At 42.6% G+C, this 16,687-nt stretch overlaps 1 protein-coding gene across 1 annotated transcript in view; it reads left to right on the top strand.

Annotated features, from left to right (window-relative positions):
* The window catches only part of LOC120022014 (sodium- and chloride-dependent GABA transporter 1-like), a 35,423-nt gene extending 22,707 nt beyond the window's left edge, over positions 1 to 12,716 (top strand). Inside the window, exons 10-18 of the mRNA XM_038965815.1 lie at positions 200 to 334; positions 1,008 to 1,111; positions 1,342 to 1,466; positions 9,444 to 9,556; positions 10,176 to 10,316; positions 10,456 to 10,552; positions 10,855 to 10,955; positions 12,281 to 12,451; positions 12,564 to 12,716. Coding sequence (XP_038821743.1) covers positions 200 to 334; positions 1,008 to 1,111; positions 1,342 to 1,466; positions 9,444 to 9,556; positions 10,176 to 10,316; positions 10,456 to 10,552; positions 10,855 to 10,955; positions 12,281 to 12,451; positions 12,564 to 12,716 — 1,140 coding nt within the window. The remainder of the gene's footprint in view (positions 1 to 199; positions 335 to 1,007; positions 1,112 to 1,341; positions 1,467 to 9,443; positions 9,557 to 10,175; positions 10,317 to 10,455; positions 10,553 to 10,854; positions 10,956 to 12,280; positions 12,452 to 12,563) is intronic.
* Positions 12,717 to 16,687: the final 3,971 nt, after the last annotated feature.

Here is a 16,687-nt window from a genome sequence, read left to right as displayed (position 1 = left end):
ATCAAAGTGATTCTGCTCTACTAATGATGAGTGTCGGGGAGAACTATTGCGGTGTGACACTCGAATCACTCCACACACTCAACATGTGTGTGTGTGTGTGTGTGTGTGTGTGTGTGTGTGTGTGTGTGTGTGTGTGTGTGTGTGTGTGTGTGTGTGTGTGTGTGTGTGTGTGTGTGTGTGTGTACGCGTCCATCCACAGGTGGTGTACTTCACAGCACTGTTTCCATATGTGGTCCTTCTGGCTCTTCTGTTCAACAATGTCCGACTACCAGGAGCCCTGGATGGCATCCTATTCTTCCTGACACCCAAATGGAACAAACTGGGAGAGATACACGTGAGTGGGTCAAAGCACTTATAAACTTTGACTCGACTTCGACTTCAAGAAGTGATCTTATTCTTGAATTAATGACATAGACACGTTGTGATGATCTTGGTTAGGTTTCCCTACACTGATTTTCTTAGTCAGTTTGCAGGTCTTGCTCCCATAAAATAATTACTTTGTCAGTCTATAACACTGTATCTACCCATGCTTGAGTCATTATGTGGGAAGTGTTAGAGGACCGTTTGACCTCAGGAATGCCCGCTCATTGTTTCATGCTTCCAGGCAGTGGTGTTTTTATTTGTCTAGAGAAAACAATGTTTAACCAGCTCCTATTGTAAAAAAGTAACTGTCAAGCGTTTGCTTCTGTATACTGTTGATACAACTAGCTCCTGGGGCACAGCACTGGGGCTGGCCCATTGCTTACATTTACATTTACATTTAAGTCATTTAGTAGACGCTCTTATCCAGAGCGACTTACAAATTGGTGCATTCACCTTATGATATCCAGTGGAACAACCACTTTACAATAGTGCATCTAAATCTTTTAAGGGGGGGGGGGGGTTAGAAGGATTACTTTATCCTATCCAATGTGCTTCCAATGCGTGTGTGTCTCAGGGGGCATAAGCATAAAGACAAATGTCCATTCTCTGCAAGTTAATGGACAATAAGGTGATCTTTTTGACAGGTATGGATTGATGCTACTGCTCAGATCTTCTACTCAATAGGCGTTGGATTTGGCTGCTTACTGTCTATGGCCAGCCACAACAAGCTCAACAATAACATCCTCAGGTAGCCTGCAGAAAGCACTTTTTTTTTAACGTGTGACATTTTGCACATTGCACTGCCATTGCTAACAAACACACAGATATACAGTATTTGGCCCCATACAAACTGACTGCCTCCTGGTGTGGTGCTAGTGTTGGACTTCTACAGAACTATGGATTTCATCGGAATTATGTTAAAAAAATTACTTCATAAACGTAAACAATGAACTCATCATTATCTTTTGTGTGCTGCAGGGATGCAATGATTGTCACTTTGGCGAACTCTGCCACCAGTATTTTTGCTGGCTTCGTCATGTTCTCTGGCATCGGCTACATGGCACATGTGCGCCACCTCCAAGTGGAGCAACTGGCTGTTGGAGGTACTGTTCAGGAGGACTTAGCTCTGGTCCAGGGCGTTACTGGCTGTTGGAGGTACTGTCCAGGAGGACTTAGCTCTGGTCCAGGGCGTTACTGACTGTTGGAGGTACTGTTCAGGAGGACTTAGCTCTGGTCCAGGGCGTTACTGGCTGTTGGAGGTACTGTCCAGGAGGACTTAGCTCTGGTCCAGGGCGTTACTGACTGTTGGAGGTACTGTTCAGGAGGACTTAGCTCTGGTCCAGGGCGTTACTGACTGTTGGAGGTACTGTTCAGGAGGACTTAGCTCTGGTCCAGGGCGTTACTGGCTGTTGAAGGTACTGTTCAGGAGGACTTAGCTCTGGTCCAGGGCTTTACTAACTGTTGGAGGTACTGTTCAGGGGGACTTAGCTCTGGTCCAGGGCGTTACTGACTGTTGGAGGTACTGTTCGGGAGGACTTAGCTCTAGTCCAGGGCGTTACTGCCTGTTGGAGGTACTGTTCAGGGGGACTTAGCTCTGGTCCAGGGCGTTACTGACTGTTGGAGGTACTGTTCGGGAGGACTTAGCTCCAGTCAAGTACATTACATGTGGTTTGCTGATGCTGAGCCTTTTTCAACAGGCATCTTTTTCAAGTTTTAATGTCACGTACACAAGTACAGTGAAATGCCTTGCTTGCTAGCTCTAATCCCAACAATCCCAACAATCCCAACTAGTAATCAATAACAATGTATTACTAAAAAGAACAAGGTAAAACAAAAACACACGAGAAATAAGAAGTTCACGAGAAAGTAAGAAGCTACATACAGGGTCAGTTCTAATACCATATTTACAATGTGTAGGGATACTGGAGTGATAGAGGGATATAGGATATATGATTAACAGAGTAGCAGCAACGTCTATGATGAATGTATGTGAGTGTGTGTGTGCATTTGTGTAGAGTCTGTTTAAATGTGTGTGCGTGTTATGTGTGAGCAAATTAAGTGTGTGTGTGTGTGTGTGTGTGTGTGTGTGGTGTGTGTGTGTGTGTGTGTTGGAGAGTCAGTGTGTGTGAGTGAGTGTATAGAGTCCTGTGAGTGTGCATAGAGACAGCGCAAGAATAAAAATAAACAAAAGGGTCAACTCAGATAGTCTGTGTAGCCATTTTGTTAGCTATTTATTTGGCTTGGGCATAGAAGTTGTTCAGGGGCCTGTTGATGTCAGACTTGATGCACCGTTACCACTTGTTGTGCAGAAGTAGAGAAAATGGCCTATGGCTTGGGTGGCTGGAGTCTTTAATAATTTTACGGACCTTTCACACCGCCTGATATAGAAGACCTGGACGGCAGGGAGCTGGGCAGTCTGCACCACCCTCTGTAGCGCCATGCGATCGAGAGTGGTGCGGATGCCATACCAAGCAGTGGTTCAGCTAGTCAAGGTGCTCTCAATGGTGCAGCTGTAGAAATGTTTGAGGATTTGAGGGCCCGTGCCAAACCTTTTCAACCTCGTGAGGGGTAAGAGGCGCTGTCGCACCCTTTTTTACGACTGTCCGCCTGCGTGTGGACCATGTTAAATCCCTAGTGATTTGGACACAGAGGAACTTGAAGCTCTCGACCCGCTCCACTGCAGCCTCGTCGATGTGGATGGGGAAATGCTCGCCCCCTCGTGTCCGGTAATCCATGATCAGCTCCTTGGTCTTACTGAGGTTGAAGGAGAGTTTGTGATCCTGGCACCACACTGCCAGGTCACTGACCTCCTGTCTCATTGTTGGTAGGCTGTCTCATTGTTGGTGATCAGGCCTACCACCGGCGAGTCGTCAGCAAACTTGATGATGGCGTTGGAGTCGTGCGTGGCCACGCAGTCGTGGGTGAACAGGGATTACAGGAGGGGGCTGAGGTGATGTTCCCTACCCTCATGCACCTGGGGTCGGCCTGTCAGGAAGTCCAGGATCCAGTTGCAGAGGGGGGTGTTTAGTCCCAGGGCCCTAAACTTGGTGACGAGCTTGGAGGGGACAATGTTGTTGAACGCTGAGCTGTAATCAATGAATAGCATTCTCACATAGGTATTCCTCTTATCTAAGTGGGTGAGGGCAGTGTGGAGTGCAATTGAGTTTGCATCGTCTATGTATCTGTTGGGACGGTATGCAAATTGGAGTGGGTCTAGGATGTGGGTCTATGGTGTGTGCCATAACCAACCTTTCAAAGCACTTTTGATTACAGATGTGACTGCTACAGGACAGTAGTCATTGTGGAATGAAGCCTTACATGCTGACCACACAGCTTGCGTTGCGTGCCCAAGAGTTGCAAAATAATTGTACACATACTTGTTATTCAATTGTTGCACCCACACTACTTGCACACGCCAACGAGCGTCTGCGTTGCCAAGCGCTAAAATAGAAGTCAGTTCTATTTGTGACGCTGAACGCTGTGCAAGTCCTGTCTCTCCCATCTCCTCATTGGTTTATAGAAGCAGATACCCACATGCCATCTCTCATTGGTTATACCCACGTTGGTGATTGAAAGACGGTTTGTCGGTCGTCGTGGTAATACTATGAAAGTTAGATGCTAATCACCATATAAAGTCCAAAGAAGAAAAAGCCTGGAAAGAGGAGAGATGACTAGAAACGATTCGGTTGACCATTTTATGTGTGGATTCATTGTCGGAGTAAAGGAACTTGTGCATTTCAGGTAAAATAACAAGTCAACGTTTATATCACAGGACAAATTATCTAGCAACAGCAAGCTAGCTAAATAGGACAAATTAGCTAGCAACTGCAAGCTAGCGAGCTAAATTGCAATAAATATTTCATGCTTTTCGACCTGTCCCCAAATGAATATAATTGGTTCAGAGTTTGTTTTGATATTTGCGTGTCGTGATCGCGTTTGGTGTAGGGGGACAAAATCTATTTGGCCACGATGGCGCACGCGCGCGTCTGGTTTGGGTACGGTGTTAAAGTTATTTGGAACAGGAATAATGGTGGTCAGTTAAAGACGTGAGGATTACCGACTGGGACAAGGAGAGGTTGAATATGACAGTGAATATGCCTGGAATACTGGAATACCGTCTTGCGAGTGTTTACCTGATTAAAGACCTTACTCACGTCGGCCTTAGAGACAGAGATCACCAAGTGTTCTGGGTTGGTGGGGGCCCTCACACCCGGCACGGTGTTGTTATTGTCGAAGCGTGCATAAAATGCATTGAGTTCATCTGGTAGAGAGGCATCGTTGGGCAGATCATGGCTGGGTCTTCCTTTGTAATCCGTAATGGACTGTAGCCCCTGCCACATGTAGTGGGAGTCGGAGCCTGTGTAGTATGATTCCCCCTTATTCCTATATTGTCCTTTTGCTTGTTTTGTTGAAGAACGTTCAGCATCAGCAAGCCTCACGTAACACCCTTGACCAGAGCTAAACAGGGGTTATGTACAGATTGTGAAAACTGAATGTAGATGCTAAAGAGAACTTGTCCCACTTTAAATGAACAACAAATTATACTGAATTATCACAAAGTATTCCTTGACGTAATCCAATAGAAATAGTATCTAGAAAATGAAATTTTGTGAAGTAAATGTGGTGTGTTGCTAGTCTGAAGTAAATGTGGTGTGTTGCTAGTCTGAAGTGAATGTGGTGTGTTGCTAGTCTGAAGTGAATGTGGTGTGTTGCTAGTCTGAAGTAAATGTGGTGTGTTGCTAGTCTGAAGTGAATGTGGTGTGTTGCTAATCTGAAGTAAATGTGGTGTGTTGCTAGTCTGAAGTGAATGTGGTGTGTTGCTAATCTGAAGTAAATGTGGTGTGTTGCTAGTCTGAAGTGAATGTGGTGTGTTGCTAATCTGAAGTAAATGTGGTGTGTTGCTAGTCTGAAGTAAATGTGGTGTGTTGCTAGTCTGAAGTAAATGTGGTGTGTTGCTAGTCTGAAGTAAATGTGGTGTGTTGCTAGTCTGAAGTAAATGTGGTGTGTTGCTAATCTGAAGTAAATGTGGTGTGTTGCTAATCTGAAGTAAATGTGGTGTGTTGCTAGTCTGAAGTAAATGTGGTGTGTTGCTAATCTGAAGTAAATGTGGTGTGTTGCTAGTCTGAAGTAAATGTGGTGTGTTGCTAGTCTGAAGTAAATGTGGTGTGTTGCTAATCTGAAGTAAATGTGGTGTGTTGCTAGTCTGAAGTAAATGTGGTGTGTTGCTAGTCTTGAGGTAAATGTGGTGTGTTGCTAGTCTGAAGTGAATGTGGTGTGTTGCTAATCTGAAGTAAATGTGGTGTGTTGCTAGTCTGAAGTAAATGTGGTGTGTTGCTAATCTGAAGTAAATGTGGTGTGCTGCTAGTCTAAAGTAAATGTGGTGTGTTGCTAGTCTGAAGTAAATGTGGTGTGTTGCTAGTCTGAAGTAAATGTGGTGTGTTGCTAGTCTGAAGTAAATGTGGTGTGTTGCTAGTCTGAAGTAAATGTGGTGTGTTGCTAGTCTGAAGTGAATGTGGTGTGTTGCTAGTCTGAAGTAAATGTGGTGTGTTGCTAGTCTGAAGTAAATGTGGTGTGTTGCTAGTCTGAAGTAAATGTGGTGTGTTGCTAGTCTGAAGTAAATGTGGTGTGTTGCTAATCTGAAGTAAATGTGGTGTGTTGCTAAACTGAAGTGAATGTGGTGTGTTGCTAGTCTTGAGGTAAATGTGGTGTGTTGCTAGTCTGAAGTAAATGTGGTGTGTTGCTAGTCTGAAGTAAATGTGGTGTGTTGCTAGTCTGAAGTAAATGTGGTGTGTTGCTAATCTGAAGTAAATGTGGTGTGTTGCTAGTCTTGAGGTAAATGTGGTGTGTTGCTAGTCTGAAGTAAATGTGGTGTGTTGCTAGTCTGAAGTAAATGTGGTGTGTTGCTAGTCTGAAGTAAATGTGGTGTGTTGCTAATCTGAAGTAAATGTGGTGTGTTGCTAATCTGAAGTAAATGTGGTGTGTTGCTAGTCTGAAGTAAATGTGGTGTGTTGCTAGTCTGAAGTAAATGTGGTGTGTTGCTAATCTGAAGTAAATGTGGTGTGCTTGCTAGTCTGAAGTAAATGTGGTGTGCCTGCTAGTCTGAAGTAAATGTGGTGTGCCTGCTAGTCTGAAGTAAATGTGATGTGCTTGGTAGTCTTGAAGTATTTCTGGTTTTGAAATAGTAGCAGTAGTGGTAGAGACAGCAGTAGTAATGGTAGTAATAGGGTTTTTCCCATTCCAGTTTATGGCCATTGAAATGCATTGGGATTTATGCAAATATGTTTGTAGTGTAAAAAAGTATGTTTTTCAAGCACCAGTGTCAGCCTGCACGTTTTAAAGTTGTTTTGGTGTTGGTAGCTTTAACGGTTCAAGAGCAGTGGCCAAAAAGTATAAATTGTATAAATGGTATCAAAAAGTTGTATACAAGCAATCTATTCCAGACCGGTCTGCACGTTTTAAAGTTTGAATGGCGTTTCGAGCTGCAATGGTGGGAAGACTAGTTACGACTGGAATCTTTCCCATTCAAGTCTAAGGCCAATGGAATTCTTTGGAATTGATGAAAATATGGTTGTAGGGTGAAAAGTATTAGTAGTATCCAGGGGTTGGAACCAGTTCAGGGAACAGAACAGAAAACCAGAAAATAACTAATATTTTCAATGAACAGAATCAGAAGCGGGAACACAACTGATCTATACTGTTCCGGAAACAGAACTGTTATCTTAAAAGCGTGAGAACTGGTTAAAACTTTAATTTACGTTCTGAGAACATTTTTGCTGTTGTACATCAAAGCCGTCCCTCTGTCAATCAGAAACTTCTTCCAGTGTCTGCATGCCAACTGAAAATCTTTGACAGAATTTTATTTTGCTGGTCGGAACAGTTGAACGGAACAAACAAATAATAGTTCTATTCATAATGAAACAATTGGAAAAGAATGTAATTTTTTAAAGCAAACTGCAGACGTTCAGCCTGGACGTTTCAAAGTTGTTTTGTTGTTGGTAGCTTTTATAGGTTTGGTCCTACAGGTGGCAGCAGAAGGCAAATAAGAATAATAAGAATGAACAGGTTCTAAAGTACATCTAATAAACTGTCAAATCAAATCACATTTTAATTGTCACATGCTCCAAATACAACAAGTGTAGACTTTACCGTGAAATGCTTACTTACGAGTCCTTTCCCAACAATGCAGTTAAAAAGTAAGAAAATTAACAAATAGATCAAAATTAAATAATAACACAATAAAATAATATAAACGAGGCTATATACGAGGAGTACTGGTACCGAGTCAGTGTGCTGGGGTACGAGGTAGTTGGTGTGGTTAATCAAATCAAATCAAATATTATTAGTCACATGCGCCGAATACAACAGGTGTAGTAGACCTTACAGTGAAATGCTTACTTACAAGCCCCTAACCAACAATGAGGTTGAAAAAATACGAATAACAATAAGAAATAAAAGTAGTTAAAGAGCAGCAGTAAAATAACAATAGCGAGACTATATACAGGGTACCAGTACAGAGTCAATGTGCGGGGGCACCGGTTAGTCGAGATAATTGAGGTAATATGTACACTACCATTCACAAGTTTTGGGTCACTTAGAAATGTCCTTGTTTTTGAAATATATATTATTTTTTTTCATTAAAATAACATAAAATTGGTCAGAAATACAGTGTAGACATTTTTAATGTTGTAAATGACCATTGTAGCTGGAAACGGCTGATTTTTAATGGAATATCTACATAGGCGTACAGAGGCCCATTATCAGCAATCATCACTCCTGTGTTCCAATGGCACGTTGTGTTAGCTAATCCAAGTTTATCATTTTAAAAGGCTAATTGATGATTAGAAAACCCTTTCGCAATTATGTTAGCACAGCTGAAAACTCTTGTGCCGATTAAAGAAGCAATAAAATTGGCCTTCTTTAGACTAGTTGAGTATCTGGAGCACTGGCATTTGTGGGTTCGATTACAGGCTCAAAATGGCCAGAAACAAAGATCTTTCTTCTGAAACTCATCAGTCTATTCTTGATCTGAGAAATGAAGGCTATTACATGCGAGAAATTGCCAAGAAACGGAGTACAACAAGTACATTAGAGTGTCTAGTTTGAGAAACAGACATCTCACAAGTCCTCAACTGGCAGCTTCATTAAATTCTACCCGCAAAACACCAGTCTCAATGTCAACAGCGAAGAGGCAACTCCGGGATTCTGGCCTTCTAGGCAGAGTTCCTCTGTCCAGTGTCTGTGTTCTTTTGCCCATCTTAATCTTTTCTTTTTATTGGCTAGTCTGATATATGGCTTTTTCTTTGCAACTCTGCCTAGAAGGCCAGCATCCCGGAGTTGACTCTTCACTGTGCTTTTCTTTCAAAAACAAGGCCATTTCTAAGTGACCCCAAACTTTTGAACGGTAGTGTACATGTAGGTAGAGTTATTGAAGTTACTATGCATAGATAATAACAGAGAGTAGCAGCGGCAGAAAATAGTGTGGGGGGGCAATGCAAATTGTCTGGGTAGCCATTTGATTAGATGTTCAGGAGTCTACTGGCTTGGGGGTAGAAGCTGTTTAGAAGCCTCTTGGACCTAGACTTGGCGCTCCGGTACCGCTTGCCGTGAGGTAGCAGAGAGAACAGACTGTGAGTTGAGTGGCAGGAGTCTTTGACCATTTTTAGAGCCTTCCTCTGACACTGCCGGCATAGAGGTCCTGGATGGTAGGAAGCTTGGCCCCAGTGATGGGCCATACGCACTACCCTCTGTTGTGCCTTACAGTCGGATGCTGAGCAGTTGCCATACCAAGCGGTGATGCAGCCAGTCAAGATGTAGTGTGAAGTAATTTAATGATGCAACCGCCATACCTGGCCTAGAATGTGTTGTTGCCTGAACTGTCACACTAGAACTGTACCTGTCAGGTACTGAAAACACAGAACGTGTCATGGTTATAGACACAGTGACACTATGTTGTGTATTGTGTGTGTGTGTGTGTGTGTCTCTGTCTGTGTCTGTGTCTGTGTGTGTGTGTGTGTGTGTGTGTGTGTGTGTGTGTGTGTGTGTGTGTGTGTGTGTGTGTGTGTGTGTGTGTGTTTATCCAGGGCCTGGTTTGGCATTTGTGGTTTACCCAGAGATCTTCAGCACCATGCCTGTCTCTCAGCTCTGGGCCTTCCTCTTCTTCCTCATGCTGATGTGTCTCGGCCTGGATAGTCAGGTTTAGCAGCACAGAAACACACTGAGCACACACACGTACACACACACACGTACACACACACACACACACACACACGTACACACACACACACACACACACACGTACACACACACACACACACACACACACACAGCCAGTTTTAATGTATGTTTTGCCTGTATAGTTTCATGTGTGTTTTGTTTTTATAGATTGTGTATAGTTTGTTTGTTTTGTCTGTATAGTTTATGTGTTTTGTCTGTATAGTTTGTGTGTTTTGTCTGTATAGTTTGTGTGTTTTGTCTGTATAGTTTGTGTGTTTTGTCTGTATAGTTTAATGTGTGTTTTGTCTGTATAGTTGAATGTGTGTTTGGTCTGTATAGTTGAATGTGTGTTTTGTCTGTATAGTTTAATGTGTTTTGTCTGTATAGTTTAATGTGTTTTGTCTGTATAGTTTAATGTGTTTTGTCTGTATAGTTGAATGTGTGTTTTGTCTGTATAGTTTGTGTGTTTTGTTTGTATAGTTTAATGTGTTTTGTCTGTATAGTTGAATGGTGTTTTGTCTGTATAGTTGAATGTGTGTTTTGTCTGTATAGTTTGTGTGTTTTGTCTGTATAGTTGAATGTGTGTTTTGTCTGTATAGTTTGCCCTTGTGGAGGTCATGGGGACTTTCATTATGGACAGCTTTGGCCCAAAGATTCTCCTCATGCTGAACTATAAAGAGCTGGTGACCCTATTACTCTGCTTCTTGACCTTCCTGCTTGGCCTTCCCTGCATTACTCAGGTGTGTGTTTGTATTTCTGTTTGTATGTGTGTATGTGTGTGCATGCGTGTGTGTATCTGGTTTCAAGAGGTGTAACCTTGGTGCTATTATCCTTTTCAAACAAATAACCTATTGTGCCCTTGGGTCTTGGTCTTTACAGGGCGGGGTCTACATCTTCCAGCTGTTAGACTATTCTGTTGGCATAACACTGATGTTCACTTCTTTATTTGAAGTCGTTGCTCTAAGCTGGATATTTGGCAAGTGCTCCAATGAGAGCTTATATGGTGCTCTTTTCCACAATGAATGAATATGTTTGCTTCATCTGACCATGAATAATAATGACCTGTAGTATGTTTGACATTATTCATCGATGTTTCTCTCCAAAACAAGTCCTCTTGCTTCCAAAGAAGATTTGTGAAGTATTTTCTGAACATGTCCCCAATGGAAACGTCATGTGACCTTTCTTTCAAAGATTGATTTCATATACAACAAGTAATGACCTTAGCCAATATCATTCTGATCATTGCTTAAATGTTTTACACTTCCTGCTGATTTGTAGGAGTATGGCGGCTCTCTATCATGGTGAAAAGGATTCTGGGAAAGCCTCCAAACGTCTTCTTTAAGGCCTGCTGGTTGGTGGTCTCTCCGCTGTTGATCGTGGTGAGTCTAGTTAAAGATCCTCATTCATGCACTAACCCAGTGCAGTGGGTGACATGGCCCTTATCCCAGGGAGGTCGTTCAAGTTTGATGTCGAAATCTGACATCTATCCATGTCTTGAAGACGTCGGGAAATGCCATGAAAACCGAACATTAGGGACAACAGTGAGTGCTAATACCATCAAGTAGGCTTGGGTTGTGGAAGGGGGTGGCAGATGGTCGTAATCCCATTACTCTGGATCAGAAGGTTGTGTGTTCGATCTCATTTGTGGACACTGGTTTAATGTTGTTTTGTTTTAACCCCTATCTCAAACCTTAACACTTACCTTAACCATTCAGAATGAGTTTGGAGAACATGGATAAACGATCTCTTTTCTGAGACTGTGAGAGCTTGTTGCTTATCCAGGGCAGCTGGTTGAGAGAATGCCAAAAGTGTGCAAAGCTGTCATCAAGGCAAAGGCTGGCTATTTGAAGAATCTCAAATATAAAATATATTTAGATTTGTTTAACACTTTTTTGGTTACTACATGTTATTTCATAGTTTTGATGTCTTCACTATTATTCTACAACGTAGAAAAGAAAAAGCCTTGAATGATTAGGTGTTCTAAAACTATTGACCGATAGTGTATATTTACAAAAAATGAATATATTGGGGTATATATTTATTTAACTAGGCAAGTCAGTTAAGAACAAATTCTTATTTTCAATGACAGCTTAGGAACAGTGGGTTAATTGCCTTGTTCAGGGGCAGAACAACAGATTTTTACCTTGTCAGCTCGGGGATTTGATCTTGCAATCTTTCAGCTACTAGTCCAACGCTCTAACCACTAGGGTACCTGCCGATTGGAAATGATGCAGACAATTATATTGATAGAAGCCATAATATATCTGCAATATTAAAGCTGATCTACCCTCTAAATAAATACATACAAATCACGCTGCATTGTATTGCGAGTTTAACTGTGTTTCCCCGTTCTGTATTTTGCACAGGTACGTCTCTTACCTTTTATGGTGGACTTTTCTTTAGGATTAAGATATTTGTTAACAAAAATGTATGTATTCAACCTTAGCTATTTTTCACCTAGCCAGAAGATCCGACCTGCTTGCTTACAGCTGCACTAGGGTCGGACAGGCTGTCTAGATTAAGACACCGTGAATCCGGCGCCAAATATGGCTAGGAAAACGTACCTCAATCCAGGGATGAAAAACCGAATCCGTGGTGTCTTAGTCTACAGGGGAAGCCTGTCCGACCCTACTGCAGCTGTAAGGCTATTATTTTTTACCTTGAAAAGTAAACTCTTTTCCTAACCAATCTTTTCTACCTGCAGGCCATATTGGTCACTGCCATGGTCCAGCGCAGCCCACTTCTTTACGGGAAGACATATCTCTACCCAGCATGGGCTGAAGGTGTTGCATGGATCATCACCTTTCTGTCCGTTGGCTGGATCCCTCTTGGAGCCATGCATGAGCTTCTTGGAAGGAAAGGCACTTGCTTAGCGGTAAGGTTTGTATGTGAATGCACAGTAATCCATGACATGGATGGATGAATTGATGGATGGATGGATGTGTTGATGGGCAGACATATGAATGTATTCCTCTCTCCTGGTGTAGAGGCTGAAGGCGTCGGTGACTCCCAGGATCACCCTGGAGGAGGTCTGTAATGTGCCTGTCAATGAAGACCAACAACAGGACCATGTTAAGTCTCTGTACAGTCTCTCTGAGGTCAGTCCTCTACGTGACGAGAAAGACCGTGGGGACATGTAGGCTCCTGTGTGACCCATCTGCTAGAGCATGGGATTTGCAATGACGATTCCAGCTGGGGCATTCCATGTCTATATGCTCACAATGTCCATTGAATATACTTCTGAAAAGCACAGCACTTAATAAAGGAATGTGACTTTGTCAATATTTTATTTTGGTGCTGTTTTCATTTGATACTTTCGGTACGCCACTGGAAAGTACAAAGGTGCTGTAGTCCAGACTACAGCTGCCTGAAAGCACACGTTAAGGCTTACTTCAGGATCTGCTATGTACATCCTAATATACACAGTTTCCAAGACACTTTGGGTAAAGAGAGTTGAAATATGCCTGCCGTTCTGTGCTTTGTCACATTGACAAGTGTTTAGGCTTGTTTTTAGCCCATGGACCCTGACAGGATAGTGCCGGTCCATCGCAAAGCTCTCAAAGTACAATAACACTGCTAGAGGTGTTGTTACAATAGCTTTTAATGAGACAATGGTGCAAACATTGTCTACACTATATAGACCTCTGTTTATTTGAAATAGATGGTATTTATTTTTATCTTTATTTATCTTGACGTATAGACTGGCTTAGATGGTGGTTTACTTCCTGAGTGCTCAGCACCAGGTGGTGTTTATACCGTGCTGGTGATGTCTTTTTTACGAGTTGCATTTTCACACAAAATAAAATACAAATGTTTCTGTCAGACTTTTGCCCTTAAAAGGGTACTTTCTTGATTCTACCGTTATTAATTCAACTAATTGTCTCGCAAAACTAACAATCACCTCATAAAAATCCACTATTAGGAATAAATGAAGGCACAGGGAGAGAGTGAGTCCATGAATGCAGGGTCGGCAGCATTCGGAGGCCAGGTGCCAGTACAGTGTGAGAGGGAGGTTTAGGAAGACATAAACAGAGCAGGACAATAGACCACCCTGGAGCCAGCCTCAAACAAATTTCATGTGCCCCCGTGTCAAGTCAGTGTGGTGGAACATGCTAATCTCCTGTCTTAAAAACACTGGCCCCATGATGGACCGGTGTGGCAACAACATATAAGCTGATGAGAGTGGGGGGGACAGAGAGAGAAATAGAAGGGGTTGCTGATGATCTGGTGCTTCTGTCCCCAACCAAGGAGAGCCTACAGCAGCACCTAGATCTTCTGCACAGATTCTGTCAAACCTAGGCCCTGACAGTAAATCTCAGTAATTCAAAAATAATGGTTTTCCAAAAAAGGTCCAGTTGCCAGGACCACAAATACAAATTCCATCTAGACACCGTTGCCCTAGTCCACACAAACAACTATACATACGTCGGCCTAAACATGAACACCACAGGTAACTTCCACAAAGCTGTGAACAATCTGAGAGACAAGGCAAGAAGGGCCTTATACACCATAAAAAGGAATATCATTCGACATCATTAGGATCTGGCAATTTGAATTATTTGAATCAATTATAGAACCCATTGCCTTTTATCGTTGTGAGGTCTGGGGTCCACTCACAAATCAATAATTCATAAAATGGGACAAACACCAAATTGAGACGATGCATACAGAATTCTGAAAAAAATATCCTCAGTGTAGAATGTAAAACACTAAATAATGCATGCAGAGCAGAATTAGGCCGATACCCGCTAATTATCCAAATCCAGAAAAGAGCCGTTAAATTCTACAACCACCTAAAAGGAAGTGATTCCCAAACCTTCCATAACATAGACATCACCTACAGAGAGATGAACCTGGAGAAGAGTTCCCTAAGCAAGCTGGTCCTGGGGCTCTGTTCACAAACAGACCCCACAGAGCCCCAGGACAGCAACACAATTAGACCCAACCAAATCATGAGAGAAAAAAAATATCATTACTTGACACATTAGAAAGAATTTACTAACAAACTGAGAAAACTGGAATGCTATTTGGCCCTAAACAGAGAGTACACAGTTGCAGAATACCTGACCACTGTGACTGACCCAAAATTAAGGAAAGCTTTGACAATGTACACTCAGTGAGCATAGCCCTGCTATTGAGAGAGGCCGCCATAGGCAGACATGGCTCTCAAGGGAAGACAGGCTATGTGCACACTGCCCACAAAATGAGTTGGAAACTGAGCTGCACTTCCTAAACTCCTACCAAATATATGATCAAATTAGAGACACATATTTCCCACAGATTACACAGACCCACAAAGAATTTGAAAACAAATCCAATTTTGATAAACTCCCATATCTATTAAGTGAAATACCACAGTGCGCCATCACAGCAGCAAGATTTGTGACCTGTTGCCACAAGGGCAACCAGTGAAGAACAAACACCATTGTAAATACCACCCATATTTATGTTTATTTATTTTCCCTTTTGTACTTGAACTATTTGTACATCGTTACAACACTATATATATATATACATAATATGATATTTGAAATGTCTCTATTCCTTTGAAAGTTACTGTTAATTTGATTGTTTATTTCACTTTTGTTTATTATCTCTTTCACTTGCTTTGGCAATGTAAACATATGTTTTCCATACCAATAAAGCCATTTGAATTGAATTGAGAGAGCGAGAGAAGAGGTGAGGTTCCTTCCATCTCTATGGTATTTAATGGTATTGTGGGAGATACAATGCTGAGAGATTAGTAACTAGTGTAATTAAATGTCCTGTTGCAGATCATTTGTTGAATGCCTCCCAGTGGAGGAGTCCAGTGAAGGAACATAGCTAGACACTTTTTATTGGTCCTCAGAGAGACCTATGTTGGTGTATTTGCCAGAATGAGTTAAAAGAAAGCTTACGGGGCCTCCCGGGTGGCGCAGTGGTCTAGGGCACTGCATCGCAGTGCTAGCTGCGCCACCAGAGTCTCTGGGTTCGCGCCCAGGCTCTGTCGCAGCCGGCCGTGACCGGGGGGTCCGTGGGGCGACGCACAATTGGCCTAGCGTCGTCCGGGTTAGGGAGGGTTTAGCCGGTAGGGATATCCTTGTCTCATCGCGCTCCAGCGACTCCTGTGGCGGGCCGGGCGCAGTGCGCGCTAACCAAGGGGGCCAGGTGCACGGGGTCCTCTGACACATTGGTGCGGCTGGCTTCCAGATTGGAGGCGCGCTGTGTTAAGAAGCAGTGCGGCTTGGTTGGGTTGTACTTCGGAGGACGCATGGCTTTCGACCTTCGTCTCTCCCGAGCCCGTACGGGAGTTGTAGCGATGAGACAAGATAGTAATTACTAGCGATTGGAGACCATGAAAATTGGGGAGAAAAGGGGATACAATTTATATAAAAACTTTTTTTTTTTTTTAAAGAAAGCTTACATCTTATTCTATTCAGAAACCAACGAGCACTGACAGTATAATGATTCATCAACCCACTGCGATTTCACCTCAACTCTTCAGAGAGGTATTAGTTCAACTGAATGACAAGGGCCATTTTGATTTAATTGAACTGAATCTGTCAGTGTAGAGGTGTGATGATTGGTCAAGTCCCAGGTTTAAACCAGCCATGTACTGCACTATACACCATGTCCGCTGTGCTTAACCTGGATGCCATCAGCGTGCTGTATATCCAGCTGCCTGATTGGTTAATGTACAGTGAGGTTGAAATCTGTATTCGTCACTCTGGAGCACCAAGGCATTCTGCCAAGTTACTAAAATAATACCATTCCCTCAGTCCACTTGATAAATTAGAAAACAGAACCGTTTACAGAACAAGCTGAGCAAATTAAGAGCAATATATTTTTTGGAACCAGACCAAGACTAGTGCTCGTCTTAACAGTAACAACTTCAGTATCCTAACGGAAACCTTCTATCTATTTCTGTGTTATAAGAGGAGAGTAGACTATAGACTGGAAACATCTACACTCTTCCAAGTCTACATCAGCACTCCATCCTGTCTACATTTACACATCAGTCTACATCAGCACTCCATCCAGTCTACATCAGCACTCCATCCAGTCTACATCAGCACTCCATCCAGTCTACATCAGCACTCCATCCAGTCTACAACAGCACTCCATCCAGTCT

Source organism: Salvelinus namaycush, chromosome 27 (assembly GCF_016432855.1).
Source record: "Salvelinus namaycush isolate Seneca chromosome 27, SaNama_1.0, whole genome shotgun sequence".
In the NCBI taxonomy this organism is placed as follows: Eukaryota; Metazoa; Chordata; class Actinopteri; order Salmoniformes; family Salmonidae; genus Salvelinus; species Salvelinus namaycush.
This window is presented reverse-complemented; position numbering and strand designations above follow the sequence as displayed.